Source organism: Oncorhynchus tshawytscha, linkage group LG31 (genome assembly GCF_018296145.1).
Source record: "Oncorhynchus tshawytscha isolate Ot180627B linkage group LG31, Otsh_v2.0, whole genome shotgun sequence".
NCBI classification, from domain to species: domain Eukaryota; kingdom Metazoa; phylum Chordata; class Actinopteri; order Salmoniformes; family Salmonidae; genus Oncorhynchus; species Oncorhynchus tshawytscha.
The window spans coordinates 31,504,736-31,523,050 of record NC_056459.1 but is presented as its reverse complement, the minus strand read 5'-3'; the positions used below and the strand labels follow the sequence as shown (position 1 = coordinate 31,523,050).

The window sequence follows — 18,315 nt, the reverse complement described above, 5'->3', positions numbered from 1 at the left end:
TAAGGATGTAACAGAATCATAAAGTTATAATTAATGTGTGTAGTCAAACAATGTGTCTATTATAGTGTCTTGAGGGAGAGGACAGGGAGTGATTCTCACTGAGTCTTCATGGCCCATAATCTTTTGTCGGCTGGGTAGCAGGACATTGTGTGAAAGTGTGTGCGCGTGAGATGTGTGCGTAAAATGAATGCAAATGTATTGATAAACGTCCCCTTGTCCTAAAGAGATTTACACTGTTATCAAAATATCACCCCAGGTTAAAATCCCCTATGGTTAAAATGAATGGTGGAGAAACCATTTCCGTTTTGACTGCTAGGTTTTATGGATATGACGACTCATATCATGTGGGACTCAAAAGTTACGAGAGGTTGACATGATCGCACACCTGGGACCAAGCTAGTGGTGGTAAGTTCCAACTGCACTAATCTCAGCACCCAGAACTAAATGTCTTCTGTGGAAAAACAAAACCTACAACTTCCAACTATTCAGCCATTTTCTTTCAACTCAAAGATGTCCTCCTAGCCAGTTCTGAAAAGTTACCGTTGAAAAGTAATATCCCCAGTATAAATAAGAGTAAATTACACACACAAAGGGGTATAATGTGTATTATTATATCTTTAAGCGACGAGACAAAAACAACTCTAAACATTCCAGATCAGGCGTTTTTTATTTAAGGAACTGGGTAAAAGGATTTCCCACGAAGTGAAAAGATGCAACAACGGAATGAAACAGCTACCACCCTCGCACAACATCGACAGCACAGTATGCTAGTATTGATACAAAGTTTAAGACACTTTACTACAGCACATTCCCATTTCAACTTGGAAAAATCTATCCAAGCAAATACCCTCGAACTTCCTTCACATATTTAATATCTTACAAAACACCTTGATTAAGAGACTACCGGAAAAAGAAGCAGAATGACCAACAAAACACTGTATATTTAAAAGAAATGGGGAAGAGTGAGTGAAAGACACTGAGCATGAGGAGCCTGTTTTTTTTTTCTACAACTATTTTATCAAAAAACGAAAAGGGACAGACGCAGGGGTGGGGGATAGGGGACGAGAACAAACAGGGGGAGGGGGGCACGACTGCTGGGTTATGCTGCCATCCCAGCTCAGGACTCTGATAGAGAGCGGGAGCGAGAACGAGACGCGGAGCGAGATTTGGAGTGGGACTCTGAGCGGGAGACGGAGGGGGAACGGGAGCGGGCTTTGGCCGGGGAGGGAGATGGAGATTTGGACTTTGACTTGGGTTTGGATTCGGCAGGGGTGTGGGAGCGAGAGCGGGAACGGGCGGCCCCCTTCTCAGCTGCAGCTCCCTCGTCATCGCTCTTGGCCGGCTCGCGGCTCTTTGAACCCGACTTCCGGGAGCGATCCTTAGCTGCTGATCTGGAGCGGGACCTGGATCTAGACTCATCCTTCCTGCTCTTCTTCCCTTCTTTCTTGCTGCTCTTTTTGCTCTTGCTGCGGCTCCTGCTGCGGCTCTTGCTGCGGGCCCCGCGCCCCTCCTTGGCCTTGTGGGCACCGTTGGTGCGCTCCTCATCTCTGCTACCCTTGGTCTTGTCCTTCTTGCTGTGGGAGCGGCTACGGGAGCGGGAGCCAGCACCCCTGGGAAATAGAAAGGAGCAGACAGTTACCTCATATGCACTTGAAATGAGGCGATGTAGAAATAGCCACCACTCCCCTAGCACTAGCTGGTTAAGACATCTGGGGAGCTACACAAGGTCCATATTGAGGCAAGAGCTCTTGGTAAACAGATTTGAAGAAAACCACAAATTGTAACTTGTTACTGTTGATGTCACTTGAGTGCAACAGGTCTGCAAAAAGAAAGTCTACAAAGAGATCCCTCAGAAAACAGCACCTTCTTCCCTATATAGTTCCAAACGGCACCTTCTTCCCTATATAGTTCCAAATGGCACCCTATATAGTGCTCTACTTTTGACTGAAGCCCTACAAGCCCTGGTTGCAAGTAGTGCACTACATACGGAATAGGGTGCCATTTGGGACACGTCAGGGGTAACCCTTGGGTATGGGTCTATGAGTTAAACGTTGCCTGCACTCTGAGCCTCACCTGGAGCGGGAGCGACTGCTGCTGTCACTGCGGCTCTTACGGGACCTACGGCTCCTGGAGCGAGACCTGCAGACAAGAGGGAGGAGAACGTAGAATCGCAGTAAGCCATGTACCTTGAGGGGTTAGGGTGATGCGAGTTCATATGTAATTGTGAACTGGTGGGAAAGCAATACATTTGTGTGTGTGTGTGTGTGGGGGCAACTGAAATTGCCACATCCCCTCTAATACAGAGACCATGTTTAAAAGCAGAAATTCTACTCAGTCGCTGATTAAAGATTGACTGACCAACAAATCATCTTGCATAATTCCAACTACTCATTATGGTTTGTAGATAAGCCAGTCTCAGTGTGCATTCCAAATGGTAGTCTATTCCCCACAGAGCCATACGGGCCCTTTGTCAAAAGCAGGTGACTAGAGTGAGCTTTTTGGGACACAACCCCACATTCTTATTTACCGGGAGCGGCTGCGACTGCGCGAGTAGGAGCGCTTGCTCCGCTTGGCCCCGGGGCGGTCCTCAATCAGCCGGATCTTCCTGCCGTTCACCTCGGTGCCGTCCAGCTTCTCCAGGGCTCTCTTCATGTCAGAGTACAGCCTGAACTCTATCACGCCCTCGTTCCTGCGCCCCTTATTGGTGTCAGCATATGTCACCTCACCCGCCTGCCTCATGTAGTCCTGGTGAAGGACAGGAAAGGTGGGGATTAGGTGAGAAAACCAAAGATCCTATTGAATCATTTAAATGTTGTATATGTTAGACATGTGTCATGATATATACACTGCTCAAAGAAATAAAGGGAACACTAAAATAACACATCCTAGATCTGAATTAATTAAATATTCTTATTAAATACTTTTTTCTTTACATAGTTGAATGTGCTGACATCAAAATCACACAAAATTTATCAATGGAAATCCAATTTATCAACCCATGAAGGTCTGGATTTGGAGTCACACTCAAAATTAAAGTGGAAAACCACACTACAGGCTGATTCAACTTTGATGTAATGTCCTTAAAACAAGTCAAAATTAGGCTCAGTAGTGTGTGTGGCCTCCACGTGCCTGTATGACCTCCCTACAACGCCTGGGCATGCTCCTGATGAGGTGGCGGATGGTCTCCTGAGGGATCTCCTCCCAGACCTGGACTAAAGCATCCGCCAACTCCTGGACAGTCTGTGGTGCAACATGGCATTGGTGGATGGAGCGATGTGCTCAATTGGATTCAGGTCTGGGGAACAGGCGGGCCAGTCCATAGCATCAATGCCTTCCTCTTGCAAGAACTGCTGACACACTCCAGCCACATGAGGTCTAGCATTGTCTTGTATTAGGAGGAACCCAGGGCCAACCGCACCAGCATATGGTCTCACAAGGGGTCTGAGGATCTCATCTCGGTACCTAATGGCAGTCAGGCTACGTCTGGCGAGCACATGGAGGGCTGTGCGGCCCCCCCACACCATGACTGACCCACCGCCAAAAGCGGTCATGCTGGAGGATGTTGCAGGCAGCAGAACGTTCTCCACGGCGTCTCCAGACTCTGTCACGTCTGTCACATGTGCTCAGTGTGAACCTGCTTTCATCTGTGAAGAGCACAGGACACCAGTGGCGAATTTGCCAATCTTGGTGTTCTCTGGCAAATGAAAAACGTCCTGCACGGTGTTGGGCTCTGGCAGTGCTCCTCCTGCTCCTCCTTGCACAAAGGCGGAGGTAGCGGTCCTGCTGCTGGGTTGTTGCCCTCCTACGGCCTCCTCCACGTCTCCTGATGTACTGGCCTGTCTCCTGGTAGCACCTCCATGCTCTGGACACTATGCTGACAGACACAGCAAACCTTCTTGCAATTTATTGTCAATCAGGGTTGCTTCCTAAGTGGACAGTTTGATTTCACAGAAGTGTGATTGACTTGGAGTTACATTGTATTGTTTAAGTGTTCCCTTTATTTTTTTGAGCAGTGTGTGTAATATATATATGCAACCTATGTACTTGTATGGGTGGGAAAACGGCTGGAATGCATCGCCATAAAAGCTTTGCTAAGTTCGTCCTATTGTACATTGCTCTCAGTCACTTTGTTTTGGTACCGCCATTAGCAGAGTATACACAGGAACCCAACTTTAGCTCCAAGACGCCGGAAATTAAATAACAAATGAGAAAGTAGATTGTGCCAATGGGCACATTGAACCTTATCGTGCACCGTAGTTAAAAAATAATCATTTTTAACCGCAGTGGATAGTGCTTAAACACTGATATCATATGTGAATTCTGCCATCTTTATGCACATTTGCCATTATGGACATTTATTCAATTGTAAACAATGAATCTTAAGCAGTGTTGGGAACGTTACTTTTAAAACTGATTGTTGGTTCCATTATGTTTAACCTTTATTTAAACCAAGCCAGTGAGTTAAGAACAAATTCTTATTTACAATGATAGCCTAGACCGGCCAACCCCAGACGACGCTGGGCCAATTGTGCGCCACCTTATGGGACTCCCAATCCCGACCAGGTGTGATACAGCCCGGATACGAACCAGGGTGTCTGTAGTGATGCAGTGACTTAGACCGCTGCACCACTCAGGAGCCCATTAGAGGTAACCGGTTACGTTACAGTGTTACTTACTGTGGAAAGTTACAGGTTACATTACTTTTTGAGTTACCAAAACTAAAAACCCTCTGAAGATGCCTTGCGTGCGTTGGTCCTTCTTATGCCCAGTAGATGGCGCACAGTACCTTTGAATCGCTTGCATAGCCTCATCCATAATCTATAACTCTGGCTGTACCAACATGTAATAATGACAGATGCAAAATAAAAATTGATTTTTACTTTACCTTCTATAAAAAGTAGCATTACTTAAATTGACAAACTAACGCATTAAGTTACCCTTAACCACAAAAGAGTAATCGGAGTACTCTAAAAGCATTACCCCAACACAAAAGTACGTGTAATTTTTTTGCGTGAAAAGGGCTTAAACGTTCTCCAAAACGTTAACGTAGGATGCCGAAATTACAAGGAAGAGAAGAGTATTATCATTAGCGTGGCTGAATAACGGGTCACCATACCTTCAGGTCCTGCCAGCTGCAGCGACTGGACAGGTTCTCGACGATCAGTCGATAGTCTGTCCTTGCCGGTGGGCCATATCGGTCTCTGCCACCACGCCCGTACCCACCCCCGCCTTCAAGGTAACAAGGACAGAGCAGCAGTAATTACGGCAGGGGACACACTGATGACAGCCTCAATACTAAACCTCAAAAAGCTACATTCTGTAAACAAAATGGCCACTTATAAAACGGGGAGGGACGGGTAAAGACAAACTATCCAAAAAAAAAGATGAAAGGAAATCAAACCTGTACACATTACTCTGGTCTAGAAAACTCAACACTGACATTTCCCTTCCCTTCAACAAGATCTAAACAAATAAATAACTACCTGATTCAAGTTTGGGTAGAACTGAATACAAAAACTGTACATACAAACTTAAAATCAAAATGAAAAGCTAGATTTTTAAAAAATATATAATTGGCTGAAGACAGTACTTACGGTGACACTAAAGTTAAAGTTTCTAACTAGCACATCTAAATATATATTCACATATGTTTCAGGCACCTATAAGAGCTCAACCCACATCTGTTCCTAACCCAATGGCATCCTCACCACCCGGCCTGGGACTAATGGGACAAGCGGTCTTCATTCACATTGGCTCCCTTTTTTGGTCTGCCCAGGGGCCCAGAATGGTCAAACCACACTCTTGGTTGGAAAGGGGACACCATGGCCAGGCCAGCAATAGGGGCAGGCAGTCAGCAAAGGACTCTTTTAATTAAAACATTGGAGGTTCTTTGTTAAACCTTTATTATTCAACATTCATTTTAATTAAAACAAAAATAAAAAAATAATCCTGAATAAAACAAGCAGATTACACGATTCTCAAATTACTCAAACAAGATTCTCAAATTACTCAAACAAGATTCTCAAATTACTCAAACAAGATTCTCAAATTACTCAAACAAGATTCTCAAATTACTCTATTCAAATCACAATTCATTTATCTAGCAAATATTCTACGGTAGTAAATCTCAAGCTAGTTTCCCTCTCATTTTCCCCCGACAATCCGAATGAACACAAGTGCATTTGTTTCCGTGTAACAAGTTAAATCAAGCATACCGTCTCCCAAGATAACGGCATGTCATTGGTGGCAGTGGTGCATGTAATTCGAATTCCCTCAACTACTCAAGTGTAAAATGTCTTCTCTACACCCATTAGTAAAACAATTACAGTGGAGTACCATGAAGGGCTTAGTCTGTAGTACGAGCTCCGTGAATGCTAGAGAAAAAGGTGGTTCTCTAACCCGGCAACCTGTCCTACACGCCTGTATGCTAAGGAGATGACAAGTGGCCTATTCAAGGGTGGAGTCAGAACGATGGCAACCACTTCTCCCTGAAACTACAGCAAATGGGAGAGATCTTTATGTAGAAATGCCCTCTAAAAAAAAAAAACAGAAAAACAACTGTGGTGGAATCATCCTTTTACAGTGTGGTGGGAATGTGGAGTGAGCCGAGCACAACCCAAATTACGGATGACAGTGCCAGCTGTGACCATGTATACCAGTAGGGTACTGCTTGTGTATATTTTTTACTAAGTTTCCATCACTACTATCCCCAAGGAAGCAACAAGCCTTTGAACAGATGGCACTTAGACACATCTTCAAGACGTAAAACCACGTAGGTAAAGAATGGACGACAACTGATGCTCCCCAGTTGCATTTGATTTGATTTTGATTTGATGTGGCAGCATTAACTATATTTCAAACATAAAATTGTGCTTTGTGGTTGTCTTAGCTAGCTACCTTAAGTTTAATGCAGTCGGCCTGGATAAGAACGTCTGCTAAACAACCAAAATGTTAATGTAAAAGAACCCAATTACATGAACTACAACCACCAAGGACAAACTTGAGATGTTATGCAGTAGTGGCCTATCCCACATACTATGCACTGCCATGTTGGCCTCCTCAGTCTCAAATCCCCACTAATGTTACAATACAGTGGTGTTTTATACTTACTTCTTCCACCTCCTCCGCCGCCACCTCCTCCGCCGCCTCCTCCGGAGCCATAGCTGCCGTCCCGCCGCGGCCCCTTTGTGTGTTCCACAATAACCCTCTCCCCACACAGGTCTTTCCCATTCAGGTCATACACAGCATCATCTGCATCGCGGGGGTCATCAAATTCAACAAACCCATACCTTTACACATAGGAGACAGTATGTTAGGCCAGAGATGAGGTGGCACATAGATTTGGGATCAAATGATGTGAGTAGTTAAAAACTACTAACGCCAGACCCAAATGACCATTTCATATATCATAATGCAACATTTTATAATCTTCTCATATGTGCTACTATTACTGCAGGGTGTTAGAGGGGCCACATTAATTTCACTTGTGAGTATGGTCAAATTCAGAGTACTGTTAGCTAGCTAAGAGAATATTGAGTTTAGTCAACATTGTGTTTTGACCCATGGACCTACAGTAGCTAACACATGATTTTGACTGCCATTCATACTGGTGGTTAGAGTGCTTGTAAATGGCCTTGTAAATGTTTGACCCGTCCACCAGATACCATAATATGCCAGTGGACACCATCATCGTTGGCTGTACACTCATTCCGCTACACTCGCAATAACATCTGCTAACCATGTGTATGTTGTGACCAATACAATTGGATTTGTAACGCAAGTTATCTACTGTAACTATCTACCCGACGCCAGTTAGGGAGTAAAAAAAAAAAAAACATTTTCGTAACGTTATACGAGTCAATATAGCATTCAGTTGTTGTTTGAAGATGCTAGCTAGTTAGCTAACTTAGTTTCACGTGTAGGACTTCCTCATAACTAAGGTTACCTCTTCTGACACGTGGCTGCGATTTCATTCAAAGAAAAGAGCGCCTAGTGTGTTTTAGCTGGCTTGCTAATGAACTAACTAACATGGTATCCTCGGTCTAAACACAAACACGACAATGAGGTGCTGCTAGCAGTTTAGCTAGCTAGCAAAACACGATTGACGCCTAGCTACAGTATGTTAACTCCTTAACCCACGCTTGTCAACTTTGCTTCCATAGCAAAAACGCTTCTCAAATTCTTAACTAGCTTAAGTATATAATAACTAGGTCTTCAAACTAAAGTAATTGACGTGAATCTTCCAATAAACGCCAGTTAAAACATTGATTTAAGAGGCTCGGGCCTGGCAACGAGGACTAGGCCACAAACACAACGCGGCTAGCTATATCACAGAGCGAGACGAGGCGTTCATTTTGTTTACCCGTTTTTCAGGTCAACTTCAAGTATCTTCCCATAGCCTTTGAAGAACTTCTCCACGTCCTTTTCTCTGGCTCGATAGCTCAATCGTCCAATGTAAACTCTCGACATGTCCCCGTGTTGATCTTTGTGTCCCTTCACAATCTCGGGAACACAGTGGCGCGTAGGGAAATGTTCTGCCAATGTCAATGACCACTCAAACCCCGCCCACCAGGCCTGAAAACGAGCCCCTTCTTTTTGCCGTCACAGGAGAGGAGTTACCGCATTCATCCAATAGGGGTCTCCATAATGACCATCTAAATGTTCTCTGCGTTTCTCCCTTTGTTATGGCTTCATCATACCAAATTATTATTTCATCTGAAGTGATTGATAGTTAACGGTTAAAACGTATGGGTTTTTTTTTTTTTTCTTTTCTCTCTCCCTGTCAATTCAATTCAATTCAATTCAAGGGGCTTTATTGGCATGGGAAACATGTGTTAATGTTGCCAAAGCAAGTGAGGTAGATAATATATAAAGTGAAATAAACAATACAAATTAACAGTAAACATCACACATACAGAAGTTTCAAAACAATAAAGACATTACAAATGTCATATTATATATATATATATATATATATATATATATATATATATATATATATATATATATATATATATATATATATATATATATATATATATACAGTGTTTTAACAATGTACAAATGGTAAAGGACACAAGATAAAATAAATAAGCATAGATATGGGTTGTATTTACAATGGTGTTTGTTCTTCACTGGTTGCCCTTTTCTCGTGGCAACAGGTCACAAATCTTGCTGCTGTGATGTCACACTGTGGTATTTCACCCAGTAGATATGGGAGTTTATCAAAATTGGATTTGTTTTCGAATTCTTTGTGGATCTGTGTAATCTGAGGGAAATATGTCTCTCTAATATGGTCATACATTGGGCAGGAGGTTAGGAAGTGCAGCTCAGTTTCCACCTCATTTTGTGGGCAGTGAGCACATAGCCTGTCTTCTCTTGAGAGCCATGTCTGCCTACGGCGGCCTTTCTCAATAGCAAGGCTATGCTCACTGAGTCTGTACATAGTCAAAGCTTTCTTTCATTTTGGGTCAGTCACAGTGGTCAGGTATTCTGCCACTGTGTACCCTCTGTTTAGGGCCAAATAGCATTCTAGCTTGCTCTGTTTTTTGTTAATTCTTTCCAATGTGTCAAGTAGTTATCTTTTTGTTTTCTCATGATTTGGTTGGGTCTAATTGTGCTGCTGTCCTGGGACTCTGTAGGGTGTGTTTGTGAACAGAGCCCCAGGACCTGTCTCTCTCTCTCTTTCTCTCTTTCTCTCTCTCTCTCTCTCTCTCTCTTTTTCTCTCTCTCTTTTCTCTCTCTCTCTCTCTCTCTCTCTCTCTCTCTCTCTCTCTCTCTCTCTCTCTCTCTCTCTCCAGAAAACAATATTTTTGAAATGGTGTTAACCCAATGTGAAGTCACATTTCATTTTTTCCCCCTTTAAAAAAAAGCCCCAACAGTGCTTTTTGGTTAATTTTATTTCATAAATGTTTTTAATTCATGTGTGTCCTGATGTCCCAGTCATCCATCACTCTAGAGCAGGTATTCTCCCAGGAGTATGAGCAATGCCGTCGGGGGTACGCCAAATAAAAATGTGATTCACGTAAATAAAAAATAAAAAAGTACATTTATATTTTCCAACGGGGCTATACATTTGGGTGCGTTTTTTTTCTCGCCTGAGTAGCCTCGTTTCACTGCCAAAAATACAATTTAACCATCTAGTGTTCAGCGAAATAACAACACAATGTCAAATACAGGTAGCCTAATGTAGTCAAATAATGATCATCCAATTACATTAACCGTTACTCTCTTGTGGGAAACCTTCACTCTTGCGCAGACATTTAGAAACGAAACATGAAATTTGAAAAATAAGCCACATAGTTTTTTGAGCGAGAATAAAGACGACCTTTGAGTAGGAATACATGTATAAAAGCAACAGATTACTGCTTCGCATACAAGCCAGTGAATTATATGCGTTATAGCTGGATGAGTCAACAGATGTTGCGGGCCTTGCACAGCTCCCTATAATATGGCACATGTTTCTCTCTGCCCCATGGAAGAAGAACATGTTTTAAAGTGGGGGGGGAAGAAGAACATGGAAAGAAGAACATGTTTTAAAGTGGGGGGGGGCATGGAAGAAGAACATGTTTTAAAGTGGGGGGGGAAGAAGAACATGGAAGAAGAACATGTTTTAAAGTGGGGGGGGCATGGAAGAAGAACATGTTTTAAAGGGGGGGGGCATGGAAGAAGAACATGTTTTAAAGTGGGGGGGCATGGAAAAGAACATGTTTTAAAGTGGGGGGGCATGGAAGAAGAACATGTTTTAAAGTGGGGGGCCCATGGAAGAAGAACATGTTTTAAAGTGGGGGGGCATGGAAGAAAGAAGAACATGTTTTAAAGTGGGGGGGGAAGAAGAACATGGAAGAAGAACATGTTTTAAAGTGGGGGGGGCATGGAAGAAGAACATGTTTTAAAGTGGGGGGGGAAGAAGAACATGTTTTAAAGTGGGGGGCATGGAAGAAGAACATGTTTTAAAGTGGGGGGCATGGAAGAAGAACATGTTTTAAAGTGGGGGGCATGGAAGAAGAACATGGAAGAAGAAGAACATGTTTTAAAGTGGGGGGGCATGGAAGAAGAACATGGTGGGGGGCCCATGGAAGAAGAACATGTTTTAAAGGGCCATGGGGGGGCATGGAAGAAGAACATGTTTTAAAGTGGGGGGCCATGGAAGAAGAACATGGAAGAAGAACATGTTTTAAAGTGGGGGGGGGCCCATGGAAGAAGAACATGTTTTAAAGTGGGGGGGCATGGAAAGAACATGTTTTAAAGGGGGGGCCATGGAAGAAGAACATGTTTTAAAGTGGGGGGCCCATGGAAGAAGAACATGTTTTAAAGGGGGGGGCCCATGGAAGAAGAACATGTTTTAAAGTGGGGGGGCCATGGAAGAAGAACATGTTTTAAAGTGGGGGGCCAGAAGAAGAACATGTTTTAAAGTGGGGGGCCCATGGAAGAAGAACATGTTTTATGGAAGAAGAACATGTTTTGGGGGGGCCATGGAAAAGTGGGGGGCATGGAAGAAGAACATGTTTTAAAGTGGGGGGGGCATGGAAGAAGAACATGTTTTAAAGTGGGGGGGGGGCATGGAAGAAGAACATGTTTTAAAGTGGGGGGGATGTTTTAAAGAAGAACATGTTTTAAAGTGGGGGGGAAGAAGAACATGTTTTAAAGTGGGGGGTTTTAAAGTGGGGTTTTAAAGTGCATGGAAGAAGAACATGTTTTAAAGTGGGGGGGCTGTTTTAAAGCTTGTTTTAAAGTGGGGGGCCTGCTTGGACCTGCAGGGCCCCGTGAAACTGTGCTACACCACTGGGGTAGGTTTATTGCCTTGGTTTCGGTCACAGATTAAGCCCAATCCTGGACTGAAAGGCATTTTCAATGGAGTGTGGAGAATGAAACAGAGCCAGACATCTCTGTCTATGGCTGCCAGTGTCCTGTTGAACACTACTACTCCTCCTCTCTACTTTCAAGGTGCTGTTCAATCAAAACCGCCTTCTGGATTTTGTGGAGGAGTCAAAACAACCTCCTTCCTCCTATACAAACAAAGTTTACCTGAATTCCACAATTTGTTTTGTTTCATGACTGTAGATATGGTTCTGAGAGCAGGAATTAAAACTTAGACAGCAGAGGAAGAATGCTGTTATTGTGTTTTACTTATCCGGTAAATCAGATTGCTGGGTTTGATTAATTGTGTTCTGTATTGTTCATAGTTTGAAACAAATGTTTGATTGCTCACAATCCTGGCCCCTCTCATTTCAGTATGATAACTGGTATCAATAAAGTAGAAATAAATAAATCCAAGAGTTTTACCACCAGTAATATTACAACTCCTTGTACCAATTGTCTAGAAAGGCCCACAGAACAGACAGGCACAGAGTAAGCTTTTCATTTTCTCAATGAAGTCCCAAAATAGGGCTCGTCCGGGATTTGAACCCGGGACCTCTCGCACCCTAAGCGAGAATCATACCCCTAGACCAACGAGCCTGTCTGATAAACCATACTGAGATTTTGAAAATCACTTAAATGCCACGCATGTACTGAAAACCTTGATTCTTCTCTGGTACTGCACTGTCTTCTGGTGGTGCTGAGAGGTACTACTGTCGATTTTGGGGCGTTTGGACAATGGCCACTCAAATCTGTCGATCAGGGTTGCACTATAAGGCGACGAGAGCTGGTCGTTAATTTGCAATCAACTGGGGAATTAACAAAAAGGCAAGAGCGCTCTTTCTGCAAATCTGATTTGAACCCTAACCTTAACTACACTGCTCACCTTGTGGCTAACCCTAACCTTAACTACACTGCTCACCTTGTGGCTATAACCCTAACCTTAACTACACTGCTCACCTTGTGGCTATAACCCTAACCTTAACTACACTGCTCACCTTGTGGCTATAACCCTAACCTTAACTACACTGCTCACCTTGTGGCTATAACCCTAACCTTAACTACACTGATCACCTTGTGGCTATAACCCTAACCTTAACTACACTGCTCACCTTGTGGCTAACCCTAACCTTAACTACACTGATCACCTTGTGGCTATAACCCTAACCTTAAATGAAGACCAAAACATACATTTTTACGTCATAGACAATTTTGACTTTTGGGCTGTGGTAACTAAGGACAATCATGAGAGCATGAGTTCTGCCAACTATGCGTATTCTACCCCAACATCCGTAACACTGGAGTTAAAATGGATGATACGATGTGTTATAAAAGAACAGGCATGTGGCTCGTTGGTCTAGGGGTATGATTCTCGCTTAGGTGCGAGAGGTCCCAGGTTCAAATGCCGGACGAGCCCATATTTTAATGTGTCACTGTCACAATGGAAAACGACGTAGAAATTCTGATCAGCAATCATTTGACCAAAGCCTCCCACCACCAGCTGAAAAGTTTCGTCCCCTGGGCTGTGGCCCTCAGCAACAGGAAATCTGGCCCATACAGACTGAAGCACTATGCTGCACACCATATCACGCCATCTCTGAACTGCACACAAAATAACTTGACTATTATGCATTGCACTCTGTCCATCATCTCTCTGTATTTAGATCTATTCATACTGATACTTTAAATATGTACATCTCCTGTATATCAACCGTATACCCTCTGTATATCAACCGTATACCCACTATAACTCAACTGTATACCCACTATAACTCAACTGTATACCCACTGTGTTTCAACCGTTAGGCAGAAACTCAAACAGGAAGTACCCTTGCTAAGGACTATTCAATGCTGGTCTGACCAATCAGAATCCACGCTTCAAGATTGTTTTGATCACGAGGACTGGGATATGTTTTGGGTAGCCTCAGAGAATAATATTGCTGATATATGCAGTATATGCTGATTCGGTGAGTGAGTTATAAGGAAGTGTATAGCAGATGATGTACCCTCTGTGACTATTAAAACCTAATCTAACCAGAAACCGTGGATAGCAACACTGAAAGCGTGAACCACTGCATTTAACCATGGAAAGGTAACTGGGAATAAGGCCGAATACAAACAGTGTAGTTATTCCCTCCGCGATGCAATCAAACATGCAAAATGTCAGTATAGAGGCAAAGTGGAGTCGCAATTCAATGGCTCAGACACGAGACGTATGTGGCCAAGGGTCAATACTGGGGCCCCTCCTGTTCAGCCTGTACATTAATGATCTGCCTTCTGTCTGTACTGGGTCTGAAGTTCAAATGTATGCAGATGATACAGTGATATATGTGCATGGAAAGAGCAAACAACAAGCTGCACAAGAACTGACTACTGTAATGGTCCAGGTTACAAAGTGGCTTTTAAGTACCTTGGCATCATACTTGATTCCAACCTCTCTTTTAAAAAGCATGTGAAAAAGGTCATTCAAATAACCAAATTCAACCTAGCTAATTTCCAATTTATACGAGATTGTTTGACTACAGAGGTAGCAAAACTGTACTTCAAATCTATGATACTCCCCCACCCACTTAACATACTGCTTGACTAGTTGGGCCCAAGCTTGCTGTACAACATTAAGACTGATTCAGTCTGTCTACAAACAGGCTCTCAAAGTGCTTGGTAGGAAGCCCAATAGCCATCATCACTGTTACATCCTCAGAAAGCATGAGCCCCTGAGTTGGGAAAATCTTGTGCAATACACCGACACATGTCTTGTATTCAAGATCCTAAATGGCCTGGCTCCCCCTCAAATCAGTATATTTGTTAAACAGAAAACCCAAACATATGTCAGCAGATCCACAAGGTCTGCCATGAGAGGTGACTGTATAGTTCCCTTAAGGATTTTTTTTTTTCAAGAAAATTTACCTTTATTTTACTAGGCAAGTCAGTTAAGAACAAATTCTTGTTTTCAATAACAGCCTAGGAACAGTGGGTTAACTGCCTGTTCAGGGGCAGAACAACAGATTTGTACCTTGTCAGCTCGGGGATTTGAACTTGCAACCTTCCGGTTACTAGTCCAACACTCTAACCACTAGGCTACCCTGCCGAAAAGCACCTTTAGTAAATCCATTTTCTCTGTGAGAGCTTCCCATGTCTGGAATACACTGCCATCAGACACACATAACTGCACCACATATCACACTTTCACAAAATGCTTGAAGACATGGCTAAAGCTCAATCAGATTTGTGAACATGGTCCCTAGCTGTGTGTTGCCGCTTTCCATGTGGTCTGTTGCTTTTATGAATTTTGTTTTGCTGCTTTTTGTTCTATGTTGCTGTGTCTGTATGCTATGTCGTGCTTGTCCTATGTTGCTGTGTCTGTATGCTATGTCTTGCTTGTCCTATGTTGCTATTGTCTACATTGTAATTGTTTTTAATAACCTGCCCAGGGACTGCGGTTGAAAATTAGCCAGCTGGCTAAAACCGGCACTTTTACTGAAACGTTGATTAATGTGCACTGTCCCTGTAAAAATAAAATAAACTCAAACTCAAACATGCAGATGAGCTTCCCTGAGACATTTCTGACCGTTTGTGCCGAAATTCTTCGGATGTGAAAACCCACAGTTTCAACAGCAGTCCGAGTGGCTGGTCTCAGACGACTCCGCTGGTGAAGAAGCCGGATGTGGAGGTCCTCGGCTAGCGTGGTTAAAAGTGGTCTACGGTTGTGAGGCCAGTTGAAGGTACTGCCAAATTCTCTAAAATGACGTTGGATGCAGCTTTTGGTAGAGAAATTAACATTAAAATTCTCTGACAACAGATCTGGTGGACATTCTTGCAGTCAGCATGCCAGTTGCTCACGCTCCCTTAAAACTCGAGACATCTGTAGCATTGGGTTGTGTGACAGAACTGTACATTTTAAGAGTGGCCTTTTATTGTCTCCGGCACAAGGTTCACCTGTGTAATGATCATGCTTTTTAATCAGCTTCTTGATATGCCACACCTGTCAGGTGGTACTTCCTGTGGCTATGATAAGATTAGCTATAATATGGCACATTTTTCTCTCTGCCCCATGGAAGAAGAACATGTTTTAAAGTGGGGGGGCATGGAAGAAGAACATGTTTTAAAGTGGGGGGGGGGGGCCCATGGAAGAAGAACATGTTTTAAAGTGGGGGGGGAAGAAGAACATGTTTTAAAGGGGGGCAGAAGAAGAACATGTTTTAAAGTGGAAGGGGTGGGGGGCCATGGAAGAAGAACATGTTTTAAAGTGGGGGGGGCCCATGGAAGAAAAAGTGGGGGGCCCATGGAAGAAGAACATGTTTTAAAGTGGGGGCATGGAAGAAGAACATGTTTTAAAGTGGGGGGTTTTAAAGTGGGGGGCATGGAAGAAGAACATGTTTTAAAGTGGGGGGCATGGAAGAAGGACATGTTTTAAAGTGGAAGAAGAACATGTTTTAAAGTGGGGGGGCCATGGAAGAAGATCATGTTTTAAAGTGGGGGGGGGGCTTGCTTGGACCTTGCAGGGCCCCGTGAAACTGTGCTACACCACTGGGGTAGGTTTATTGCCTTGGTTTCGGTCACAGATTAAGCCCAATCCTGGACTGAAAGGCATTTTCAATGGAGTGTGGAGAATGAAACAGAGCCAGACATCTCTGTCTATGGCTGCCAGTGTCCTGTTGAACACTACTACTCCTCCTCTCTACTTTCAAGGTGCTGTTCAATCAAAACCGCCTTCTGGATTTTGTGGAGGAGTCAAAACAACCTCCTTCCTCCTATACAAACAAAGTTTACCTGAATTCCACAATTTGTTTTGTTTCATGACTGTAGATATGGTTCTGAGAGCAGGAATTAAAACTTAGACAGCAGAGGAAGAATGCTGTTATTGTGTTTTACTTATCCGGTAAATCAGATTGCTGGGTTTGATTAAATGTGTTCTGTATTGTTCATAGTTTGAAACAAATGTTTGATTGCTCACAATCCTGGCCCCTCTCATTTCAGTATGATAACTGGTATCAATAAAGGAGAAATAAATAAATCCAAGAGTTTTATCACCAGTAATATTACAACTCCTTGTACCAATTGTCTAGAAAGGCCCACAGAACAGACAGGCACAGAGTAAGCTTTTCATTTTCTCAATGAAGGTTGGCCTAGTCCAAAAACAGGGCTCGTCCGGGATTTGAACCCGGGACCTCTCGCACCCTAAGCGAGAATCATACCCCTAGACCAACGAGCCTGTCTGAAAACCATACTGAGATTTTGAAAATCACTTAAATGCCACGCATGTACTGAAAACCTTGATTCTTCTCTGGTACTGCACTGTCTTCTGGTGGTGCTGAGAGGTACTGCTGTTGATTTTGGGGCGTTTGGACAATGGCCACTCAAATCTGTCGATCAGGGTTGCACTATAAGGCGACGACAGCTGGTCGTTAATTTGCAATCAACCGGGGAATTAACAAAAAGGCAAGAGCGCTCTTTCTGCAAATCTGATTTGAACCCTAACCTTAACTACACTGCTCACCTTGTGGCTATAACCCTAACCTTAACTACACTGCTCACCTTGTGGCTATAACCCTAACCTTAACTACACTGCTCACCTTGTGGCTATAACCCTAACCTTAACTACACTGCTCACCTTGTGGCTATAACCCTAACCTTAACTACACTGATCACCTTGTGGCTATAACCCTAACCTTAACTACACTGCTCACCTTGTGGCTATAACCCTAACCTTAACTACACTGATCACCTTGTGGCTAACCCTAACCTTAAATGAAGACCAAAACATACATTTTTACGTCATAGACAATTTTGACTTTTGGGCTGTGGTAACTAAGGACAATCATGAGAGCATGAGTTCTGCCAACTATGCGTATTCTACCCCAACATCCGTAACACTGGAGTTAAAATGGATGATATGTGATGATGTATCATAAAATAATAGGCATGTGGCTCGTTGGTCTAGGGGTATGATTCTCGCTTAGGGTGCGAGAGGTCCCGGGTTCAAATCCCGGACGAGCCCATATTTTAATGTGTCACTGTCACAATGGAAAACGACATAGAAATTCTGATCAGCAATCATTTGACCAAAGCCTCCCACCACCAGCTGAAAAGTTTCGTCCCCTGGGCTGTGGCCCTCAGCAACAGGAAATCTTGCCCATACAGACTGAAGCACTATGCACTCTATGCTGCACACCACATCAAGCCATCTCTGAACTGTACACAAAATAACTTCACTATTATGCATTGCACTCTGTCCATCTCTCTGTATTTAGATATATTCATACTGATACTGTAAATATGTACATCTCCTGTATATCAACCGTATACCCTCTGTATATCAACCGTATACCCACTATAACTCAACTGTATACCCACTATAACTCAACCATATACCCTCTCTATATCAACCCACTATAACTCAACTGTATACCCACTATAACTCAACTGTATACCCACTGTGTTTCAACCGTTTACCTA

General features: G+C 43.3%; 1 protein-coding gene and 3 non-coding genes across 4 annotated transcripts; 1 reads left to right on the top strand and 3 right to left on the bottom strand.

Moving 5' to 3' along the window:
• Positions 1 to 648: 648 nt before the first annotated feature.
• Positions 649 to 8,575, bottom strand: LOC112260830 (serine/arginine-rich splicing factor 6). Its single transcript, XM_024436190.2, has 6 exons — positions 8,363 to 8,575; positions 7,111 to 7,289; positions 5,117 to 5,229; positions 2,528 to 2,745; positions 2,074 to 2,139; positions 649 to 1,610 (listed from the first exon to the last, which is right to left on the bottom strand). The coding sequence occupies exons 1-6, from the start codon at positions 8,467 to 8,469 to the stop codon at positions 1,118 to 1,120; spliced, it is 1,176 nt and encodes a 391-aa protein (XP_024291958.1). The 5' UTR covers positions 8,470 to 8,575; the 3' UTR covers positions 649 to 1,117.
• Positions 8,576 to 12,387: 3,812 nt separating this feature from the next.
• On the bottom strand, positions 12,388 to 12,459 carry trnap-agg. Its single transcript has one exon. It is a non-coding gene; the product is annotated as a tRNA-Pro (tRNA).
• A 4,540-nt stretch (positions 12,460 to 16,999) lies between these two features.
• Positions 17,000 to 17,071, bottom strand: trnap-agg. The gene has a single exon. It is a non-coding gene; the product is annotated as a tRNA-Pro (tRNA).
• Positions 17,072 to 17,785: 714 nt separating this feature from the next.
• Positions 17,786 to 17,857, top strand: trnap-agg. The gene has a single exon. It is a non-coding gene; the product is annotated as a tRNA-Pro (tRNA).
• The last annotated feature ends 458 nt before the right edge of the window (positions 17,858 to 18,315 follow it).